This window comes from Eleutherodactylus coqui, chromosome 1, assembly GCF_035609145.1.
Source record: "Eleutherodactylus coqui strain aEleCoq1 chromosome 1, aEleCoq1.hap1, whole genome shotgun sequence".
Taxonomy (NCBI): Eukaryota; Metazoa; Chordata; class Amphibia; order Anura; family Eleutherodactylidae; genus Eleutherodactylus; species Eleutherodactylus coqui.
Window position 1 is genome coordinate 189,293,952 of NC_089837.1, and position 24,635 is coordinate 189,318,586.

The 24,635-nt window shown below is 46.8% G+C and overlaps 1 protein-coding gene across 5 annotated transcripts in view; it reads right to left on the bottom strand.

Annotated features, from left to right (window-relative positions):
- Positions 1-24,635, bottom strand: part of LOC136628716 (nicotinamide N-methyltransferase-like) — a 320,553-nt gene that overhangs the window by 175,094 nt on the left and 120,824 nt on the right. For 4 of the 5 annotated variants that reach the window (XM_066604828.1, XM_066604849.1, XM_066604843.1 and 1 more), the window contains one exon: positions 1,018-1,225. The exons of the other annotated variant lie outside the window; for it this stretch is intronic. In XM_066604828.1, coding sequence (XP_066460925.1) covers positions 1,018-1,225 — 208 coding nt within the window. The remainder of the gene's footprint in view (positions 1-1,017; positions 1,226-24,635) is intronic. 5 annotated transcript variants of the gene reach the window in all.

The window sequence follows — 24,635 nt, forward strand, 5'->3', positions numbered from 1 at the left end:
TGAAGCCTCCTTTTTATCACATCGCAAAGCACAAACTTGCGTTGTGTGATGCGAGGAGTTTTTAACATTAGAAAGTCCTATTGATTTTCGCGTAAAAAAAGAATGCAGCAAAATGGCGCAAAAAAACACGTGAGAAAATCATAAGTAGCAGCGATGTTTCTGTGAGAAAATGCGGCATGGACACTCAAAAATCACTGTACAAAAGTTGTGGTTATTGCAATCGCCAGTATGAAGGAGCCCGAAGTGATTTTGCCAAGATTTTTTTGCGCAAAAGTCTACCAGGAAGCTGAGGAGATGAGCGGCGAAATCAGACTGCGCCTCTTAGGTAATGTATTTCTTTTTTTTTTTTATTCAGCTAGGGTTTATTTTTGGAGCAGGGCTTGTATTTCAAGCCCCTCAGAAAGTCTCAGAAAAAGAGCGCTACAAAGTTACGTGACTTTGTAGCGACCCCCCCCCCCAAAAAAAAAATATCATTGCGAGAAACAGTAATATCGCACAGAACACCAATAGATTACTACTGCAATTTTCTCACAGAGATATCGCTGTCGCCCTTGTGAAAGAGGCCTTAAGGATTTGTAGCTCAGCGTCTTTGCGAAAAATATTTTTAATTGCAATGCATTTTCATATTGCTGCGTGCAAATTAAGGTCGCCTTCAGACGACCGTATATCGCCCGGGTGCCGATATACAGCGTCCCTCTCTGCAGGGGTAGTAGGCTGAAAGAGGCAGGAGCAGTGCACTGAGCTCCCGCCCCCTATCCGCCCCTCGTCACTATTTACAATGGGAGGTGGCGGGACGCGGCAGAGCTAAGTTCCGGAACTTAGCTCCATCCCCTCCCATTGCAAATGGTGGCAAGGGGCAGAGAGGGGGCGGGAGCTCAGTGCACTGCTCCCGGCTCTTCCAGCCTCCTCCCCCTGCAGGGAGGGACGCCAGGCGATATACGGTCGTCTGAAGGTGTCCTAAGAGTGTGCAAAATCTGAGTGTGTTTTCGAAAGGTACTGAAAGTACGTGAAATCTACCTGTTCCCTTCAAACTCACAGACTTTTTTGAAGACAAAGGACCAGTCAGTGGCATCTTCTTCCGTTTCTAGCCATTTCTTAAAGTGGTTTATATTACAATCTGTAAAGTTCATCACGTATATCTCCTTAAAACAGTTGCTGGCTGACATCAACTGGTAGACTGATCCTCCTATGCTTACATCAAGTAAAGTGTCTCCTTTTACTTTACCTGTGGTGGAGAATAAAAACAGAAATAAGCAAAAAGACCCAGTGGAGCCAGGCAGAAGAATTACACAAAAAACAAAATGCCCAAAAGGCAAACCAAGCCAACTAAGTTTTCCCACTGAATGTAGGGGTTAATAAAACATGACGTATTAGCTTTAAAACACCATAGAAGAAAAAAAAAATGTTAAAAACTAGAGATGAGCGAACGTACTCGGTAAGGCCGATTTCGCAATCGACCACCGCGATTTTCGAGTACTTCACTACTCGGGTGAAAAGATTCGGGGGTCGCCGGGGGCGGGGCGTGGCGTGGTGGAGCGGGGGGTAGCAGCGCGGAACAGGGGGGAGCTCTCTCTCTCTCTCCCTCTCCCCCCCCCCACTCCCCTCTGCAACCCCCCGCTCACCCACGGCGCCCCCCGAATCCTTTCACCCGAGTAGTGAAGTACTCGAAAATCGTGGTGCTCGATTGCGAAATCGGCCTTACCGAGTACATTCGCTAATCTCTATTAAAAACCTATGTTAACATACCTGAATTTAGGTGATTCTCAAAGGGTATTTGTATAGACAATACAATTGTATAGACAATACGTCCGAGAAGAATACACGTGAAACAGACAAGATGGCTTTTCAAGCTTCTGTTCTTCTGAAGCACATTTATTAAATACATGAAGAACAATTCTTTTTTTTTTGTAACTGCTGACAGTCATTTTGTGAACAGTGAAGACTGGCTGAAGGAATGATGTGCTTAAAACATTCTAGATTACTTTCACACCTGATAGTGGTGCATTTAACTGAGGGGACTATACATAGTGTGTGAAAACAGATATAATCCTGTTACTGCAGATAAGGGTTGGTAACAGAGCACTGAACCTGATGAAGCTGCATCTGTGGTGAAACATGTCTGTGGTGCCTCCACCCAGATTAGAGCCTTTAACCTCTTAGTGATGGTCCCATTGCCTTTTTACGTCCTGCCTAAGTGGGCCTTAGGTAGGACGTAAAGCTGGGAGCAGACAGATGTCACCAGGGACCACTGTATGCGCTTCCTTGTCACATGATCACTGTTATCCAATAGATAACAGTGATCATGTAGTGTAAAAAAAAAAAGTTTGAAAAGATAAAGTTTCATCCATGAGGGAGGATCAAATTATGTACCCAAGGCCCTCGGATTTATCCATAGACCTTACCCCGGCTTCTGCGCATGCGCCTGTTGTCAAGATGGCGGACGCATGCGCAGAAGCCGCAGATTACCCAGGTAATTTAAAATCTCCCTGCTCCTGGCTACCAAACCTAGCCAAGAGCCTGGATATTTCACAGGGTGCTGTAGTATGCAGTCCCCAGTCACGTGATCGCTGATATCCAATGGATAATGGCAATCACGTAGAAGTAAAAAGACGTTAAAATTTCACCTCTCATCACGGATCAGATCGATGAGGGGAGGTGAAATTACTTGCCTAAGGCCTCCTGCACACAGGCGTATTTGCATTGCGGAGTCCGCAGCAAATACAGGGCATAGTATTCAATGGCAAAATGCCATTTCATCTCGACAAGCGAAAAATTGTAATCTACTTCATACTGCGATTTTTTGCGGGTTACTAATGGCCAGCTTCCATTGAAGACCCAGCAGTATCGTGGGATACGTGTCACGCCACTCCCCAGTGCCAGCGGCTACTGAGCATGTGTGACGGAGTGCCAGCTAGCACATCTGCGGCGTGGGCAGAAACCGCCAGACAGGTACTCTGGGGGCACAGGCTCAAACTCTGCTGTGGGAATCTCGCATGCAGGGTCTGACCCACCTCTGTGCAGGAGGTCTAAAGCCTATTATTCAACTTTGGTGCATGCACACATTAGCAAAATTGCGGACGCGAGTGCAGAAGCTGGGAAAGGTCCTGGAAATTTAAAATCACCTTGCTCTTAGCTACTAAAGGTAGCCGAGAGCCTGGAGCAGTGACTGAGGGCTGCGTTGAGTGGTCTCAGGTCAAGTGAACACTGTTATCCAACGGATAATGACGATCATGTGAAAGTTAAAAACTAGAGATGAGCGAACGTACTCGTTCGAGCTTGATATTCGTGCGAATATTAGGGTGTTCGGGATGCTCGTTACTCGTAACGAGTACCACGCGGTGTTCCGGTTACTTTCAGTTTCCTCTCTGAGACGTTAGCGCGCTTTTCTGGCCAATTGAAAGACAGGGAAGGCATTACAACTTCCCCCTGTGACGTTCAAGCCCTATACCACCCCCCTGCTGTGAGTGGCTGGGGCGATCAGATGTCACCCGAGTATAAAAATCGGCCCCTCCCGCAGCTCGGATCAGATGCCTTGTGAGTTAGCTGAGGGACAGTGGTATCGTGCTGGAGCTGCTGTAGGGAGAGCGTTAGGAGTTAGTGTAGGCTTCAAGAACACCAACGGTCATTCTCAGGGCCACATCTAATAGTGTGCAGTACTGTGTTAGCACTGTAATTTTTTTTTTTTTTTCAAAATTGGATCTGCAGAGCATTGCGCCCTGCAATAGGGACAGAAGTGGTGGTTAGGCAGGGAGAGTGTTAGCAGTGAGTGTAGGCTTCAAGAACCCCAACGGTCCTTTCTAGGGCCACATCTATCCGTGTGCAGTACTGTCCAGGCTGCTGTTAGCAGTGTTGCATTTTTTTTTTTTTTCTCAAAACCGGCTGTGCAGACCATTGCACCCGGCATTAATACTACAGGGATAGAATTGTGTAGGCAGGGCCAGAAGACATACATTATTCATTGAATAGACGCAGTGTGGCTTGTCCTTTGAAAAACAAGGGCAAAAATTCTATTTCGCCTGCCTCTGACAGTCCTCAGGGCTCTGGGTACGTGTGTGCTGCGTGCAGAACGTTAAAAAAAATCAGACGCAGCCAGCTACGTTTTACTGCAGGCTTGCGCCAATTTTTTTCCTGCATGGGAAATCCCTGATCTGCTGTAGCGAATAACTTTGCATCACTGCAGTTCTGTGACACATTTGCAGGGCCACAACACAGTTATTAAACTTAGTAGTATTCATTGAATACACGCAGTGTGGCATGTCCTTTGAAAAACAAGGGAAAAAATTATATTTCGCCTGCCTTTGACAGTCCTCAGGGCTCTGGGTACGTGTGTGCTGCGTGCAGAACGTTAAAAAAAATCAGACGCAGCCAGCTACGTTTTACTGCAGGCTTGCGCCAATTTTTTTCCTGCATGGGAAATCCCTGATCTGCTGTAGCGAATAACTTTGCATCACTGCAGTTCTGTGACACATTTGCAGGGCCACAACACAGTTATTAAACTTAGTAGTATTCATTGAATACACGCAGTGTGGCTTGTCCTTTGAAAAACAAGGGAAAAAATTCTATTTCGCCTGCCTCTGACAGTCCTCAGGGCTCTGGGTACGTGTGTGCTGCGTGCAGAACGTTAAAAAAAATCAGACGCAGCCAGCTACGTTTTACTGCAGGCTTGCGCCAATTTTTTTCCTGCATGGGAAATCCCTGATCTGCTGTAGCCAATAACTTTGCATCACTGCAGTTCTGTGACACATTTGCAGGGCCACAACACAGTTATTAAACTTAGTAGTATTCATTGAATACACGCAGTGTGGCTTGTCCTTTGAAAAACAAGGGAAAAAATTCTATTTCGCCTGCCTCTGACAATCCTCAGGGCTCTGGGTACGTGTGTGCTGCGTGCAGAACGTTAAAAAAAATCAGACGCAGCCAGCTATGTTTTACTGCAGGCTTGCGCCAATTTTTTTCCTGCATGGGAAATCCCTGATCTGCTGTAGCGAATAACTTTGCATCACTGCAGTTCTCTGACACATTTGCAGGGCCACAACACAGTTATTAAACTTAGTAGTATTCATTGAATACACGCAGTGTGGCTTGTCCTTTGAAAAACAAGGGAAAAAATTCTATTTTGGCTGCAGGCTTGCGCCAATTTTTTTCCTGCCTGGGAAATCAAATCACTGGTAATACACCATGCTGAGGGGTAGGGGTAGGCCTATAGGACGTGGACGCGGGCGAGGACACGGAGGCCCAAGTCAGGCTGTGGGCACAGGCCGAGCCAGTGCGGTGTCCAGGGGTAGAGGCAGGGCCAGACCGAATAATCCACCAACTGTTTCCCAAAGCGCCCCCTCGCGCCATGCCACCCTGCACAGGTCAAGGTGCTCTACGGTGTGGCAGTTTTTCACAGAGACGCCTGACGACCGACGAACAGTGGTGTGCAACCTTTGTCGCGCCAAGATCAGCTGGGGAGGCACCACCAACAGCATGCGCAGGCATATGATGGCCAAGCACCCCACAAGGTGGGACGATGCCCGTTCACCGCCTCCGGTTTGCACCACTGCCTCTCCCCCTGTGCCCCAACCTGCCACTGAGATCCAACCCCCCTCTGAGGACACAGGCACTACCGTCTCCTGGCCTGCACCCACACCCTCACCTCCGCTGTCCTCGGCCCCATCCAGCAATGTCTCTCAGCGTAGCGTCCAGACGTCGCTAGTGCCACAGTTTGAGCGCAAGCGCAAGTACGACGCCACGCACCCGCACGCTCAAGCGTTAAACGTGCACATTGCAAAATTGATCAGCCTAGAGATGCTGCCGTATAGGCTTGTGGAAACAGAGGCTTTCAAAAGCATGATGGCGGCGGCTGCCCCGCGCTACTCGGTTCCCAGTCGACACTACTTTTCCCGATGTGCCGTCCCAGGCCTGCACGACCACGTCTCCCGCAACATTGTACGCGCCCTCACCAACGCGGTTACTGCCAAGGTCCACTTAACAACAGACACGTAGCACAGGCGGGCAGGGCCACTATATCTCCCTGACGGCACATTGGGTGAATTTAGTGGAGGCTGGGACAGAGTCAGAGCCTGGGACCGCTCACGTCCTACCCACCCCCAGAATTGCGGGCCACAGCTCGGTGGTGGTATCTGCGGCGGTGTATGCTTCCTCCACTAAAGCACCTTCCTCCTCCTCCTCCTCCAACGCAACCTCTGTCTCGCAATCAAGATGTGTCAGCAGCACGTCGCCAGCAGTCGGTGTCACGCGGCGTGGCAGCACAGCGGTGGGCAAGCGTCAGCAGGCCGTGCTGAAACTACTCAGCTTAGGAGACAAGAGGCACACAGCCCACGAACTGCTGCAGGGTCTGACAGAGCAGACCGACCGCTGGCTTGCGCCGCTGAGCCTCCAACCGGGCATGGTCGTGTGTGACAACGGCCGTAAGCTGGTGGCGGCTCTGCAGCTCGGCAACTTCACGCACGTGCCATGCCTGGCCCATGTCTTTAATTTGGTGGTTCAGCGCTTTCTGAAAAGCTACCCCCACTTGTCATACATGCTCGGAAAGGTGCGCCAGCTCTGCGCACATTTCCGCAAATCCCACACGTACGCTGCCACCCTGCGGACACTGCAACATCGGTTTAATCTGCCAGTGCACCGACTGCTGTGCGACGTGTCCACACAGTGGAACTCTACGCTCCACATGTTGGCCAGACTCTATGAGCAGCGTAGAGCTATAGTGGAATACCAACTCCAACTTGCGCGGCGCAGTGGGAGTCAGCCTCCTCAATTATTTACAGAAGAGTGGCCCTGGTTGGCAGCCATCTGCCAGGTCCTTGGAAAATTTGAGGAGTCTACCCAGGTGGTGAGCGGCGATGCTGCAATCATTAGCGTCACCATTCCTCTGCTATGCATCTTGAGAAGTTCCCTGCAAAGCATAAAGGCAGACACTTTGCGCTCGGAAACAGAGCCGGGGGAAGACAGTATGTCGCTGGATAGTCAGAGCACCCTCCTGTCTATATCTCAGCGCGTTGAGGAGGAGGAGGAGGAGCATGAGGAGGATGAGGAGGAGGGGGAAGAGACAGCTGGGCCCACTGTTGACGGTACCCATGCTACTTGCCTGTCATCCTTTCAGCGTGTATGGCCTGAGGAGGAGGAAGAGGAGGAGGAGGAGGATCCTGAAAGTGATCTTCCTAGTGAAGACAGCCATGTGTTGCGTACAGGTACCCTGGCATACATGGCTGACTTCATGTTAGGATGCCTTTCTCGTGACCCTCGCGTTACACGCATTCTGGCCACTACGGATTACTGGGTGTACACACTGCTCGACCCACGGTATAAGGAGAGCCTTTGCACTCTCATTCCCGAAGAGGAAAGGGGTTCGAGAGTGATGCTATACCACAGGGCGCTGGTGGACAAACTGATGGTAAACTTCCCATCCGACAGCGCTAGTGGCAGAAGGCGCAGTTCCGAGGGCCAGGTAGCAGGGGAGGCGCAGAGATCATGCAGCATGTACAGCGCAGGCAGGGGAACATTCTCCAAGGCCTTTGCCAGCTTTATGGCTCCCCAGCAAGACTGTGTCACCGCTCCCCAGTCAAGGCTGAGTCTGCGGGAGCACTGTAAAAGGATGGTGAGGGAGTATGTAGCCGATCGCACAACCGTCCTCCGTGACGCCTCTGCCCCCTACAACTACTGGGTGTCGAAGCTGGACACGTGGCCTGAACTCGCGCTGTATGCCCTGGAGGTGCTTGCTTGTCCTGCGGCTAGCGTCTTGTCAGAGAGTGTGTTTAGTGTGGCTGGGGGAATCATCACGGATAAGCGTACCCACCTGTCAATCGACAGTGCCGACAGGCTTACACTCATCAAGATGAACAAAGCCTGGATTTCCCCAGACTTCTCTTCTGCACCAGCGGACAGCAGCGATACGTAAGCAATACGTATTCTGCACCCGCGGATGGAAGCATCGTTCTCTCTCACCATCCAAAACGGGGACATTTCTGCTTCATCAATCTGTGTATAATATTCCTCCTCCTCCTGCTCCTCCTCCTGAAACCTGACGTAATCACGCCGAACGGGCAATTTTTCTTAGGGCCACAAGGTTCACTCATATAATTTTTCTAAACAATTTTTATACGTTTTAATGCTCTTAAAAGCGTTGAAACTTTAACTTGAACCAATTTTTCGTTAAACTGGGCTGCCTCCAGGCCTAGTTACCACTGAAGCCACATTAACCAAAGCGATTAATGGGTTTCACCTGCCCTCTTGGTTGGCCATGGCCAATTTTTTGGATGTACATTAGTACTGTTGATACAGCAATTTTTGTGGCCCCTCGCCTACAGTGTAATCATAGCAATTTCTATGTTGTTCGCCTGCACTCATGGTACAGAAAGGTGTGTGGGGTTGGCCTACACTTTAGCTACATAAATGTAAATTGTGCCTTGTCTATACTGCAGCTACTGAAATGGAACGAAGACTGCGCTCCCACTATACTGCTGCTTCGGAATTGTTACTGGGGCCTGTCTTGAGTGCTACTATTACTGAAATGGAACGCATACTGTGCTCCCCCTATAATGCTGCTAGTGATATGTTAGTGGGGCCTGTCCTAATGCTACGGCTGAAATGTTACTAATTATGGGCTCTGCCTATACCGCTGCTAATGGTATGTCTCTGGGGTGTTTAAACAGAGGCTTCCCAAAGACATGATGGCGGCGAGGCCATTTCCCACCAACGCTGTTACTGTTAAGGTGCATATAACCACGGACACGTGGAGAGGACACGTAGTGCCTCAAAAACATCCCCCGCCACAGCCCACTTAATCCTGGGCACATTCCGAAAACCAACAAAATAAAACCGCGCTACTAGGTCCGCAGTCACCAACACATTACCACCAACGCGGTTACTGTTAAGGTACATATTACCAGTCTGACTGGGGCATGCAGTGTGGGCCGAAGCCCACCTGCATTAAGCACGACATTACTACCTCAGCTGTGTTAGGCAATGCAATGGGATATTTTTGTGTATCGCCGGTGGGTTCCAGGGAGCCACCCATGCTGTAGGTGCACACGGAGTTTAACCTACATGTGTCCACTTGTAAAGAACCCCAGTCTGACTGGGGCATGCAGTGTGGGCCAAGCCCACCTGCATTAAGCACGACATTACTACCTCAGCTGTGTTGGGCAATGCAATGGGATATTTCTATGTACCGCCAGTGGCTTCCTGGCACCCACCCATGCTGTGGGTCCACAGGGAATTATAAATGCATCTGTTTCCACTTCTAAAGAACCCCAGTCAGACTGGGGCATGCAGTGTGGGCCGAAGCCCACCTGCATTAAGCACGACATTACTACCTCAGCTGTGTTGGGCAATGCAATGGGATATTTTTGTGTATCGCCGGTGGGTTCCAGGGAGCCACCCATGCTGTAGGTGCACACGGAGTTTAACCTACATGTGTCCACTTGTAAAGAACCCCAGTCTGACTGGGGCATGCAGTGTGGGCCGAAGCCCACCTGCATTAAGCACGACATTACTACCTCAGCTGTGTTGGGCAATGCAATGGGATATTTTTGTGTATCGCCGGTGGGTTCCAGGGAGCCACCCATGCTGTAGGTGCACACGGAGTTTAACCTACATGTGTCCACTTGTAAAGAACCCCAGTCTAACTGGGGCATGCAGTGTGGGCCGAAGCCCACCTGCATTAAGCACGACATTACTACCTCAGCTGTGTTGGGCAATGCAATGGGATATTTTTGTGTATCGCCGGTGGGTTCCAGGGAGTCACCTATGCTGTAGGTGCACACGGAGTTTAACCTACATGTGTCCACTTGTAAAGAACCCCAGTCTGACTGGGGCATGCAGTGTGGGCCAAGCCCACCTGCATTAAGCACGACATTACTACCTCAGCTGTGTTGGGCAATGCAATGGGATATTTCTATGTACCGCCGGTGGCTTCCTGGCACCCACCCATGCTGTGGGTCCACAGGGAATTATAAATGCATCTGTTTCCACTTGTAAAGAACCCCAGTCAGACTGGGGCATGCAGTGTGGGCCGAAGCCCACCTGCATTAAGCACGACATTACTACCTCAGCTGTGTTGGGCAATGCAATGGGATATTTCTATGTACCGCCGGTGGCTTCCTGGCACCCACCCATGCTGTGGGTCCACAGGGAATTATAAATGCATCTGTTTCCACTTGTAAAGAACCCCAGTCAGACTGGGGCATGCAGTGTGGGCCGAAGCCCACCTGCATTAAGCACGACATTACTACCTCAGCTGTGTTGGGCAATGCAATGGGATATTTCTATGTATCGCCGGTGGGTTCCAGGGAGCCACCCATGCTGTCGGTCGACAGGGACTTCACAATAGGGAGTTGTACCTGCCTGTGTCTATGAATTAAAAAGCCTGGTCTGACTGGGGCATGCAGAGACACCCTGACAGAATGAATAGTGTGTGGCACATAGGTTCCCCATTGCTATGCCCACGTGTGCAGCTCCTGATGGCGGTGGCACAGGATTCTATTTCTCATTGCTTCTGTATAGCATTGTGGGCTATCGCCCCACCCCTTTTAAAGAGGGTCGCTGCCTAGCCGTGCCAACCCTCTGCAGTGTGTGCCTGCGGTTCCTCCTCATGGCAGACGCACTTCTCAATAGACATGAGGGTGGTGTGGCATGAGGGCAGCTGAAGGCTGCGCAGGGACACTTTGGTGTGCGCTGTGGGGGGGAGGGGGGGGCGGTTGGGCAGCATGTAACCCAGGAGAAGTGGCAGTGGAGTGTCATGCAGGCAGTGATTGTGCTTTGTTGGAGGTAGTGTGGTGCTTAGCTAAGGTATGCCATGCTAATGAGGGCTTTTCAGAAGTAAAAGTTTTTGGGAGGGGGGGGCCCCACTCTTGCCGCTATTGTGGCTTAATAGTGGGACCTGTGAACTTGAGATGCAGCCCAACATGTAGCCCCTCGCCTGCCCTATCCGTTGCTGTGTCGTTCCCATCACTTTCTTGAATTGCCCAGATTTTCACACAAGGAAACCTTAGCGAGCATCGGCGAAATACGAAATGCTCGGGTCGCCCATTGACTTCAATGGGGTTCGTTACTCGAAACGAACCCTCGAGCATCGCGAAAAGTTTGTCCCGAGTAACGAGCACCCGAGCATTTTGGTGCTCGCTCATCTCTATTAAAAACTGAACTTAAATTCTCCTTTTGGTTTGGGCCCAGTTTATGCAGCCAGACAGAAGATTAGGGCCACAATGGGTATATTTCTGAACACGTGACAAACAGGGGGATCCATTTTGGGTTGTAAATTCTCATTATCATGTGAACTATAGAAAAAAAACATGTCTTTGAAATGACATTTGCAAAAATTTCAAATTTTATTTTTTTCTCCTCTAAATTGCATTAATTCCTGAAAAAAAATTGTGGGGTCAAAATAATGACACTCCTCAGTGAGTATATTAAGGGGTGCAGTTTTTAAAATTGGGTCATTTTGGGGGGTATCATTCTGATACTTTTGCAATCTTTGCTTGGTGCAGGAAAACAAGCAATACATTAGAGCTAAGAGAAATTGCTCTGAGGGACTTGAATTTGAGGCTCAAGCAAAGGACATGACCAGAAAATTCATGGAGTGAGGTTACCCTAGGGATACTCTTGAGGAATCCCTGAGGACAACTAGGGAGATAAAAAGGAGAAACCTGTTAAGTGTCAAGCCCAAAATCGGGTCACAAAAATTGATGAGAATAATCGGTACATACGATGATCAATCAGTGAATGTAAATAGGATACTGAGCAAGTATTGGAACATCCTGCTTAAGGCTAAGGATCCAGCAGAATGTCTGGGAAATAGACCCTCAATTACATACCGGAGGGGCAGAAACCTAAGGGATCACCTAGTCCACAGTCATTTCACCCCTGAACTACTGAGAGAGACATGGTTATCTAAAAAAAAGTTAGAAGCCTGTATCCTTGCTCAGATTGCAGAGCCTGGCAATATATTAAAAAAGACCACACATTTGTGAGTTCAATAACAAATAAGTCATATGAGATCTGTGACTTCAATAATTGTGAAACTTCAGGAGTAGTATATATGGCAACTTGTCCTTGCCCTATGTAATACATGGGCCAAACAATATAATTCAGGAAAAGTATACTAGCTCACGTGGGGAATATTTGGAGGAGTGAACACACAAGCCTAGCAAACCACATGAGGGATTGTCATGACAATGACCCAAGTGTACTACAATTCCAGGGTATAGAGCTAATATGGTGTAATGGAAGAAGGGGAAATACTGACAAAAACTTATTGCAGAAAGAATGTATCTGGATTTATAGACTACAAACTTGCTCTCCAAAGGGTTTGAATGAGCAAGTCTCCTACACATCATTCATCTAATAATAGAATAATTGAAAGATTTCTAGATCCCTGACTATGCCCTGTGAATGTAGGGAGGCAAAATGGGTGGAACAACAGTTTGTCTCCGAAGCAATCACTGGGTTGTCTAACCCTTTAATCTGTAGCAGTAACAAATCCTAATATTCAGGTTTCCAGTTCTTGAGTGTGATTTTGGAATGATGCATGCCTAACCAGACAAATTAATCTGGAGAAATGTATATACACACAGTTTTTTTGCTTTCGGCATAAACTAACTTGAAATAATCCCTCCCAGGACATTGATTCCCCATCCCCTTCCTTATAGACACCCTTTAAATGACCTAGATGGTATTCAGGTCCCTTTATTCCCCTCATTATTATCTGAAATGAAGTAGTGCTGAAATATGTACTGTATTGGACTAATACAGCACTATAAAACATATGAAGGGAGCTGGCCAGTGCTGATCCTAGCACTGAGGTCCTGCTGTGATATATCGCAGTAGCAGGGGAGCTATCCAGTGCTGAACAGTGCGGTCAGCTGGCTGCAGAAACGCGTCAATGTGATGCCATTTAGTGAGTTAGTTTCCTCCATTTAGCAAGTCAGTATAGAGCTAGCTAGCCGCCTGATACTTCTCATCAGATGGCTGCAACGGTGCCCAGTTAGGCAGCTATTCATCACGGCAATAGCACCGTAATAGACAGCCAGAACTCTCACTTAAGAAAAATGGTGTTCAGCTCCAGTGTTACTTGTGTATAGAGAGTATACTAAAAGGGGACCTAAGTAGGGAGATTACCAGCAGTGCCCTGGCTTGCAAGATACTTAACCACACTAGTTAAGTTAACCCCTTCAGTGCTGGACATGCAAATTGATATCTTTACAAAATTATTGTCACAGGGAGAGGGACACAAAGTGCAGTGTCAGCCTAGTACTGCATAGGTGCCTACTCTCACAGTCCACATTAAAATTAACCCCTTCATCTCTACTTTGATTTTGCGGTATGAGGTCTAAAATTCACAGGCTGTGAAAGTAACAGAGTGTGGCTTGTATGCCAGCTATGAACAACTCACATCTTTTGCTCTGTTCTCACTGTCTGGATTAATGTAACCCTTTCATCTCCAGCTTTTGTTTTTGTGGTGTGGGGTTTAAATTCACAGACTGGTGGTGGGGGGGGGGGGACAATAGATTGTGATTTATATATCAGCTAAGCATGCTCACATCTTTTATTCTCCCTTTTAGTCTGAGTAAGTAACTACCTAGTAGTTTATCAAAACTAAACTGTGGACTATGAGGGTTCAATCCTGACTTTGTTCTTGAGTTTGGAAGGCAGTGTCGAAATACACGAAATAAGAGTCATTGCTCTTTCTCTGACTTTATGGATTTCTATACACACACGGGTTGTCATTGTACAATCCGTAGTCTGTGAAGCCATGAAGGGGGCTCCCGGACAAATTAAAAAATAAGTGCCTTCCCAACCAGTGATATCACTGTCTTTTCTGCAGTGTGAGGGTTGTCCTATATATTACCCCAATACCAAAACTGGCTGGGTGGATACATGGTACCCGGAATGTAATATAATCACTAGGAATAGGTCATGAGGTGTGAGGATCTCTGGTATTTTTCTAATGACTGGATCCCCACCTCACTCAACCTATATGTATGTGTCTGTCCCTAATTGATTTTAGCAATAAATGAAGTTAGATTTTAATTTTTGTTTTTCGGTGAATTGTAAGTCTCCTAAATGAATAAAAAGAAATGTAAAAAAAGCAATGTTTTTCAAATGTGCGCCAGAATAAAGTAAACAGATGGAAATATATATCTTAGCAAAAAAATTGTACAGTATGTTTGCGCATATTTGAGATCTTACAGTTGAAAATGTGAAAAAAAATATATTTATATATGACGTCTCATGCATGATACCTGAGTCATCAGAGATGAAGAAGAGTCATGTTACAGGAGGCTCCTCTGTGGTTGATTGTAGATACAGGAATCTGCAAGGTGTGAACAGAGTTCTGATGGAGGTCCGGATAGGAATGATGATAAGTAGTGCAGCAACTCTTCTGGCCCAACAATTCCACAAAGGAGTTGAACCCAGGAACAAGCCGGACTACACTATACTAGTCCCTAGTTTAGTCTATCCTATCAATGTGACCGGACCACTAATCTCCCTTCGGTCACCATCGGTCACCTAACCTTCTAGTAGTGCCTGAACTGCACACCAATCCCCATCTAGAACACTAACTAGAACCAATCAGACTGGGGCTATTACTTAGCCACAGAGGATGAGCCAAAGTTGCTTCAGACTCCAGCAAACGCCAAGCAGGTGGCACTAGAAATACACTACACCAATTATGAAGAACTATAACAGAAAGCAGCAATGATGCAGCAGAGCTAATTAGGTCAGGTCTGCTGAAGGGAAACTGAAAGTAACACTCAGTTCAGTGCAGAGCCGTTTTAGTAAAATGGGGTTTCAGTCCCACTATATATATGGCTGAAATCTGATACCTGCTTCAGACTAGCTATAACCAAGTAGGTATTTGGCTTTCTGGAGGGAATATTTAGGAAACTGGGAATAACTCCCTTCCTACATCCCATGAGGTCTGGATCTGCCTGGAGTGGGCAGGTTTCACTCTTATATACAGCCCCCATTACATATATGGGGTTTCCTCATTAAAATAAAAGCAGGGACTAAAAAGGAAACAAACTTCCAATAACCAGGAGGGTGTTGGGCAAGCCCATAATAACACATTAACAGTGATCTCCTACACCTCTTTCAGCAGGTCTGAGAAACAAAGTTTTTGAGAGGTACACTTATCCTCCAAATTTCAATCTGATCAAGTATCTGTGGGATGTGACGGCAAAACAAGTTCAATCCATGGAGACCCCACCACCCACCAAGTTTTAAAAAGTAACTACTTTTTTTTTAAAAACTTCACATGACAGAGCTACACATCAAAAGTTTTGATTAGTAGTCTAGTGGGAGAAGTGGGACTTAGCTCCACTCCCCATCCCCCCATTGCAAACAGTGGCGAGGGGCAGAGAGGGGGCGAGAGCTCAGCGCACTAGCTTGACAGCAGGACCATTGATCAATCAACTATCCCACCCAAAAAAATATCCATAAAATCCACATAAACCCAAATACAGCCATTCAGTGCAAATTAAAACAAACACATAACCTACATGTTAAACTCACAAACTGAATACAAACATTTGTTTTTTTAAATTTCCAACTGGCTTTTTTATTAGCAATAACACTGAACAAAATATCAATATCCAAGATTTTTTTTTTATTAGCAAAAATAACTTTGGCGCAATATTACCCTCCTACACCTTCTAATGCTTTCTACTCTTTTGGCTCCTTTGTTTATATATATACATATATATATATATATATATATATACACACACACACACACACACACATGTTTTTTGTACATTTTTTTCTTCTATGTATCACAAATGTTTCCACCACAACATATTAAAGGGGTTATTCTGCTCACCTTTATCTTCCTTATCTTTTCCTTGTAAAGCTGATCTGTAAAATCATTCAAAGTTGGCACCTCCGTGTTCTTCCATGATGCACTGCTCTTTCTTTTTCAGTGTGCGTGCTCCCGACAACACCTGTCACATGACTTGAGGACCAATGTCATTATGGAAGGTGCATGCTGTTAGGACTCCTGCGCATTGGCAAGAGCGATATCGGGCTGTTAATGATAGCCCAATATTGCTCTCTCAATCGATGTGAGTTTCCTGGATGCGAGACATTTTATGTGAAAACAGGCTCGCATCCCTGCGGGAAATCCATTTATTACATTGCTTTCAAAGGGGCCAGCGACAAGTCATGCCAGTGTTCAGTGATGAGGGGTCATGCCACGGAGATGAAGGAATCCCCTACCACAGCTGTCAGAGCTGTAGCAGGAGATCACAATCTTTTATTACTGTCAATGGGATAAGATCGCGGTCTCCTGCCACTGCTCTGACAGCTGTGACAGGGGATTCCTTCATCTCCGCAGCATGTCCTCTTATCACTGAACACTAACAGCACTGTTACAGTGTTCAGTGATGAGACAACATACAGTGGGGATGAAAGAATCTAAAAGCCGTCACAGTTGCAATCTTATACCATTGAAAGTAATTAAAAAAGTGACCCCACGTCTGCCGAGATGCTGTATCTAAGCCAATGCGATACAGCATCTCAGCAGATTTATCACATCGGCTTAAATACAGCAGCTCAGCAGACATATAACAAAGGGCCAGCTTAGATATGTCTGCCAAGACTCTGTATCATAGCCAGGCCTGTATGCTACATCTGCTGAGATGCTGTACAAGATTTAAAGATGAAAATGGTGAATTGGTTAAGAATGATGTTGAGAAGGCCGAACTTTTAAATTCCTATTTTGTATCTGTTTTTTCTCAGCAAGTAGATGTAACATCAACTGATCTTTCCTATGCTATTGGGCGAATAAGAGAATGCAGGCTATTTATAAGCCAAGAGATAGTGAGGGAACACGTAGCTAACTTAAATTAAATCAAGTCTCAAGCTCCAGATGAATTACATCCCAGGATACCAAAGGAAGCAGCGGAGGTAATTGCTGAGCCACTCGGCATAATCTTTGAAAATTCCTGGAGAACTGGAGAAGTCCCAGAAGATGTAATTCCCATCTTCAAAAAAGGGAAGAAGGTAGATCCAGGAAACCACAGGCATGGGAGCCTGACTTCTATAGATCTTTTAACAAATTATTAGACACCGTGTATGCAAGTACTAGGATGAAAATGGAGTAATTAACTCATTAGAGCCACCATGGGTTTGTAACAAACAAATCATGCTAGACTAATCTAATTTCCTTTTATGACAGTATCACTGAATGGGTTGATCAGGGAAATGCTGTGGATATAGTACATCTTGACTTTAGTAAAGCATTTGACAACGTATCTCATACCATACTTAGTAAAAAAAAAATGACCAAATATGGGGTGGGCAAGGCAGCTGTTAGGTGGATTCACAACTGGCTGAGTGATTGTACTCAAAGACTGGTCATAAATGGCTGCACATTCAAGTGGAAAAAATGTATCAAGTGGGGTACCACAAGGCTCTGTCCTAAGCCCAGTGTTGTTCAACATTTTTATAAATGATCTGGAGGAGGGAATTGATAGGAAACTGATCACATTTGCAGACACAAAGCGAGGAGGGATAGCTAACACTAGGGAAAAGAGAGAATTCAAAAAGATCTTGAAAAGCTTGAACAGTGGGTGGCAACTAACAGAATTATTATTTAACAAGAAGAAATGCAAAGTTCTACATCTGGGCAAGAAAAATTGAGAAAAAAAAACATACAGGATGAGAGGAATTGGGCTAAGCAGCACATGTGAAAGAGACTTGGGTATACTAATAGATCATAGACTGAACATGAGTCAACAATGTGATGCAGCAGCCAAAAAGGCAAACACAATTCTGGGATGTATTAATAAGCATAGATTCTAGATGACATGAGGTAATTATCCCCCTCTACTCTTCCTTAGTCAGACCTTATCTGGAATATGGTGTCCAGTTCTGAGCACCACACTTTAAGTTCAGAGAAGCGTTACCAAGATGGTGAGAGGTCTGCAAATCATGTCCTATGAGGAACAGTTAAAGGATCTGTGAATGTTTAGCTTGCAAAAAAGTAGGCTGCGAGGAGACTTAATAGCTGTCTACAAATATCTTAAGGTCTGTCATAGTGCAGAGGGATCAGCCGTATTCTCATTTGCACAAGGAAAGACCGGAAAAAACGGGATGAAACTGAAAGGGAGAAGACACAAATTAGAAAAAAAACTTTCTGACAGTGAGGGGGATCAATGAGTGGAACAGGTTAGTATGGGAGGTGGCGAGTTCTCCTTCAATGGAAGTCTTCAAACAAAGGCTGGACAAATATCTGTCTGGGATGATTTAGTGAATCTTGCACTGAGCAGGGGGTTGGACCAGATAATTCTGGAGGTTCCTTCCAACCCTACCATTCTATGTTTCCATGATTTAAACCAGCCCTGTGTGATACATCTGCTGAGATGCTGTATCTAAGCTGATAATGTGATACGTCTATTGAGACACTGTACCGCACAGGACAGGCTTAGATACAAGCTCTCAGTTGATGTATTACACAGGGCCAGCTTAGATATATCAGCTCAGCAGACAGTGTCATATGATAGCTGCCCCAGCAGTGATAGCGGCCCCCAACAGAATGCCCCAGCAGTAATAGTGACACCTCTCACTGCTGCACATCTTTCTTCCATTGCAGGATTACTAATAGTGACCGCCGACACCACCCCCTCCCGCCCCCCACTCACCCTTCAGCTGAGGAGAGTTGGGCACTGGATGCTGCTCTTCATTGGCTTCAGCTCTGGACTGTCAACGGGAGCTGGCTGGCAACAGTAAAGCCGTAACCAGGCACTGCATATGCGCAGACCAGACGAGCGTTCATGAGGACCCAACAAGCTGAAAAGCACTACTCTGCCTGCTTGCCAAGAAGATGCAGAGAGCTGGCAGGATTTGTCGTATCCAAGGATGATGGACAGGTTACTACATGAAGGGGGCGGCGCGGGGCACTTAATCAGGTAAGTATACATCTTCTGTATGGCTCATTTACAAAGCACACAGTATATTACAAAATGCTTTGTAATGGCCATACAGAAGTGTATAGATAAGAGATAAGCAAGCACCAAAATGCTTGGGTGCTCGTTGCTGGAGTCGAAGTTTTCGTAATGCTCGAGAGCTCGTTTCGAGTAACAAACCCCATTGAAGTCAATGGGAGACTCGAGCATTTTTCAAGGTGACTGATACTCCGCATAGGGGAGGTTGTGTGAATCACCTGAAAACATCAGAAAGTGATAGAAACACCACAGAAACGGATAGGGAACGACAGGGGCAGCATGCATTGGTGCATCTGAGGCTCCTAGGTTGCACTATTAAGCCAAATTAGGGGCAAGAGCCTGGCGGTCACCCCCCTAACAATTTTGTTTGGACAGACCATAATCAGCAAGGCACACGTGCTGGCACATCTTAGCTAAGCACTACACTAGGTGCAATGAAGGCCAATCACTGCCTGCGGGTGACACCACTGCCTCTTCTCCTGTGTTACATGCTGGCATTGCTGTCCAATCTCCCACATGAGCCTGCATCCACAGCGTACGCAAATTTTTCCCTGCACAGCATTCAGCTGCCCTCATGTCACATAGTCACTTGATAGCCACACCACCCACATGTCTATTTATAAGTGTATATTGGATAAGGAGGAACCAGAAACACACTGCAGAGGGTTGGCAGGGCCTGGCAGCGACCCTCTTTGAAAGTGTGGGCGATAGACCACAATGCTGATGAGAATTGCTGATAAATTAACGTACAATCATAATTCCATTCCCATGCCACCTCCGTCACAAAATTGTCAGGAGCCACAAACATAAAGGGGACTCAGATTAAACCAAAGATTGGTTTGAAGCAGGAGGTGTCGCCCAAGGTATACAGTGACCCTGTGAAAGTTTCATTAACCCCTTAACGACTGCCCCATCGGGAAACTACGTCCTCAGTAAGTGGGCTTTAATCCTAGAGGACGTAGTTTTATGCATCCTCTTTGGATTAATGCCCACTTGCCTGAGGACGTGACAGCTCCATGCTGTCGGTGCCTGCAGGTAGCCGACAGCATGGAGCTGTCATCCCAGGATGCGGGCAGTCCCCCCCAGCATTGCGATCGCCACTATCCAATGGATAGCGCCGATCGCAAAAAAGTAAAGAAAAGTGCATAAAAAGTTAGATATTCAGCTGCCCTGATGGATCGGATCCATCAGAGCAGCCGAAAATTCTTACCTGGCTTGTCGGCGGTGTCCCCCAGAGATCAGGTCCTTCCGGACCCGCCGGCGGTCTTCTGCGCATGCGCTCCAGACGATGATGTCAGGCGCATGCGCAGAAGCCCGGGAGCCCCCGGCAAATTTGAAATCTCCTGGATCCCGGCTCCTAAAGGTAGCCGGGAACCAGGAGGTGTTACCGGGGACCGCTGTGAGCGGTCCCCGGGCACGTGATCGCCGCTATCCATTGGATAGCGGCGATTGTGAAAAAGTTAAAGGGGTTGTCCCGCGCCGAAACGGGTTTGGTTTTTTTTCAACAGCCCCCCCGTTCGGCGCGAGACAACCCCGATGCAGGGGTTAAACAAGAACACCGGACAGCGCTTACCTGAATCCCCGCGCTCCGGTGACTTCTTACTTACCTGCTGAAGATGGCCGCCAGGATCTTCTCCCTCGGTGGACCGCAGGGCTTCTGTGCGGTCCATTGCCGATTCCAGCCTCCTGATTGGCTGGAATCGGCACGTGACGGGGCGGAGCTACACGGAGCTACACGGAGCCCCATTGAGAAAAGAAGAAGACCCGGACTGCGCAAGCGCGTCTAATTTGGCCATTAGACGCTGAAAATTAGGCGGCTCCATGGAAACGAGGACGCTAGCAACGGAGCAGGTAAGTGAAAAATTTCTTATAACTTCTGTATGGCTCATAATTAATGCACAATGTACATTACTAAGTGCATTAATATGGCCATACAGAAGTGTATAGACCCACTTTGTTTCGCGGGACAACCCCTTTAAGAAAAGTTTTTTTAAAAAGTCAGTTTCACCTCCCCTCATGGATCAGATCCATGAGGGGAGCTGAAAATACTCACCTAAGTCCTCCCCGATGTCCGGATGTCACGGGACCCGAATCCCCGTCTGCGCATGCGCGCCCGATGATTGACATCGGGCGCGTGCACAGACGGGCTCGAGCCCCGGGAAATTTAAAATCCCTCTGCTTTTGGCTGCCATGTGTAGCCAGGAACAGAGAGATTATACCGGGGACATGATCACTGTTATCCAATGGATGACAGTGATCATGTAAAGTAAAAAAAAAAGTGGAAAAAGTGGGGGAAAAAAAGTGTAAAAGTAAAAAAAAAAGTTTTTAAAAAGTTTTAAAAAGTTTAAAAAAGTTTAAAAAGCTTGCGTTTCATCTCCCCCCACGGATTATATCCGTGAGGGAGGATGAAATTACGTACCTAAGGCCCGCGGATTTATCCGCGGACCTTACCCCAGCTTCTGTGCACGCGCCCGTCGCCACAATGGCGGACGCATGCGCAAAAGCCGTGGATTGCCAGGATAATTTAAAATCTCCCTGCTCCTGGCTACAAAACTTAGCCGAGAGCCTGGAGATTTCACGGAGGGCCGCGGTGAGCGGTTCCTGATCACGTGTTCGCCGTTATACAATGGATAATGGCGATCACGTAAAAGTAAAAAAAAGGTGAAGCTTCATCTCCCCTCACCGATGCGATCGGTGAGAGGAGATGAAACGTTTTACCAGAGGCCTCCGTATTTGCATCCCGACGCGATCTTCCTCCGTGAACCTTCCCGGATCCTGCGCATGCAACCGCCGGCAAAACAGCGAACACATGCGCAGGAGTCGGGGAGCACAGGAAATTTAAAATCTCCTTGCTCCCAGCGACCAATGGTCGCAGAGCCTGGAGCAGTGACGGGTGGCCTCGTTGAGTGGTCCCCGATCACGTGATAAAAAGATAGCGATCTACCTTAGGTCGGTCTCACATGACCGGATAGGAATTACGGATTCTGCATGCGTCTGATCCACAGTAATACGCAGATCAATCGCATTGGATTACACAATTCCGCTCACATTAGCAGGTCGGAATTGCGTAATCCACTCGCAGAAAAGAGAACGCACCAGGTTCTATTTTACCGCGGATATCCGCAACATAGACCCCATTGTGCTCCATGGTCGCGGATATACCCGCTGCCCATACGCCACTACATTGTATACGGGCTGCGGGTACCCGTGTCATCGCTAAGCAACTGTGTGGGAAATACAAATTTTAAAAAAGTACTGTGAATGACCGCCTGTGTGAGTAGGCAGTTATGCGCAGTACAATAGGCGGCCGTACGCAGGGACACAGCCGGGCTCGCAGCTGGGATCCGCTGCGGGCCTCCGCAAGCGGATTCCACCTACGGCTGCATGAGCCCGGCGTTATTCAGACCGCTACCTGTAATACGCAATTTACAAGAAGCCCCAGGAACGTTCGCCTTCCTGCAGTTCCAGGAGCAGCTTGCTGAGCGTCTTCTGTGCGAGACCGCCGCACCTCATCAAGCTTACGGAGACTCACGGAACGCCACTTTTTACACCCTATACCCACCACTGAGGTCAAGAAATGACCCCCAAAAAGCATGAGAGATGGGGGGATACACGGTTTTATTGCCCCATGTACCCATCCCAACCAGCCTCCGTAATTACCCCTGTCTTTGGAAATACCACACAGTTCACATTATTACTTTTATCTAAGATTTGGGAAATGCCGAAAAGGTCACGGAGGGGGGGAGGGGGATTTTTAGGGAGTCAATTTTTATTCCGTACAAATGAACAATGGGGCCTGGGATTTATTCAGTTGTGCCCCGCAATCCAACAGGTGTTCCCTGCATTACAGGCCTAACCATGTGTCCTATAAGTAGATTAGGGCCACAATGGGTATGTTTTTGAACACGGGGCACATGGGGGCATCCATTTTGGGGTGAAGGTCTTTATTCCTATGTAAACTGTACAAAAAAAACTGTTTTTAAATTGACAAAATTGACAAAAAAATGAAAAACGTAATTTTTTCCTTTTGCTTTGCTTAGATTTATTCAAATACTGTGGGGTCAAAATACACAGTACACCCCTAGATGAATTCAGTAAGGGGTCTAGTTTTTAAAATGGGGTCATTTGAGGGGGTTCTCTATCGTTTTGGCTGCTCAATGGCTCTACAAGTGGGCAATGAGGCCTGGAATTTATCCCGTTGTACCCTGAAATCAAACGGGTGCTCCTTCCATTATAGGCCTAGTCATGTGTCCTTTAAGTAGATTAGGGCCACAAGGGGTATGGTTCTGAACACGGGACAAACAGGGGTATCCATTTGGGGGTGAAAGTCTTCATTTCTATGTGTGCTGTACAAAAAAAAACAGTTTTTAAATTGATACAAATGCCAAAAAAATGAAAATTGTAATTTTTTTCCTACTGCTTTGCTTAGATTTATTCAAAAATTGTAGGGTAAAAATACACAGTACACCCCTAGATGAATTTGTTAAGGGGTCTAGTTTTCAAAATGGGGTCATCTGTGGGGGTTCTCTGTCATTTTGGCCGCTCAAGGGCTCTACAAGTGGGCAATGGGGCCTAAATCACCTTCATGCTAAATTTCTGTTCTGAAAGCCACCGACTACTTCTTTTATTTTGGGCCCCGTTGTGCATCCAGACAAAAGATTAGGGCCACAATGGGTATGTCTCTGAACACGGGACAAACAGGGGTATCCATTTTGGGGTGCAAGGCTTCATTCATGTGTGTGCTGTACCAAAAAAGCAATTTTTAAAAAGACAGAATTGCCAAAAAAAAACGAAAATCACATTTTTTTCCTTTTGCTTTGCTTGAATTCATTCAAAAACTGTGGGGTCAAAATGGGCAGTACACCCCTAGATAAATTCGTTAAGGGGTCTAGTTTTCAAAATCGGGTCACTTGTGGGGGTTCTCTTTGGTTTTGGCCGCTCAAGAGCTCTACAAAAGTGCTATGGGCCTAAAACGCCTTCAAGCAAAATTTCAGTTCTGAAAGACACCGACTACTCCTTTCATTTTGGGCCCCGTTGTGCATCCAGACATAAGATTAGGGCCACAATGGGTATGTTTCTGAACACGGGAAAAATGGGGGTATCCATTTTGGGGTGTAAATCCTCATTTTTATGGGCAATATAGGGAAAAAATATGTCTTTAAAATGACATATTTGCAAAACTATGAAATTTTATTTTTTCTCCTCTAAATTCAATTAATTCCTGAAAAAAACTGGTAGGGTCAAAATAATCATGACACACCTCAGTGAATACATTAAGGGGTGTAGTTTTTAAAATGGGGTCATTTGGGGGGGTATCTATTATTCTGACACTCATGAGCCTTTGCAAACTTGGCTTGGTGCAGGAAAACAAAGTGTTTCTCAAAATGCTGAAAAGTAATGTTAAATTTGTGCACTACTAGGCATAACAAACGAGGGCATAACGATGACTCAGATGCTTAGTACTTCTAAGTATCTACCAAATTCAGTAACCCTTTCTAAAATAAAAGATTTCTTTTAAGCAGGATGTCTCCCAAAATTTGTCAACACAGCAATACAGTGACCCTGTGAATGTTACCATGCGGCGTCTGCCGGGGCCGCTGGTGGTTGGTTGGCGTAGTGCTCGCACTCGTGGATCCAGTCAGCGACGTGTGCGCCTGTGAGTGCAGCTCTATGCACGGGTCCCTGGTT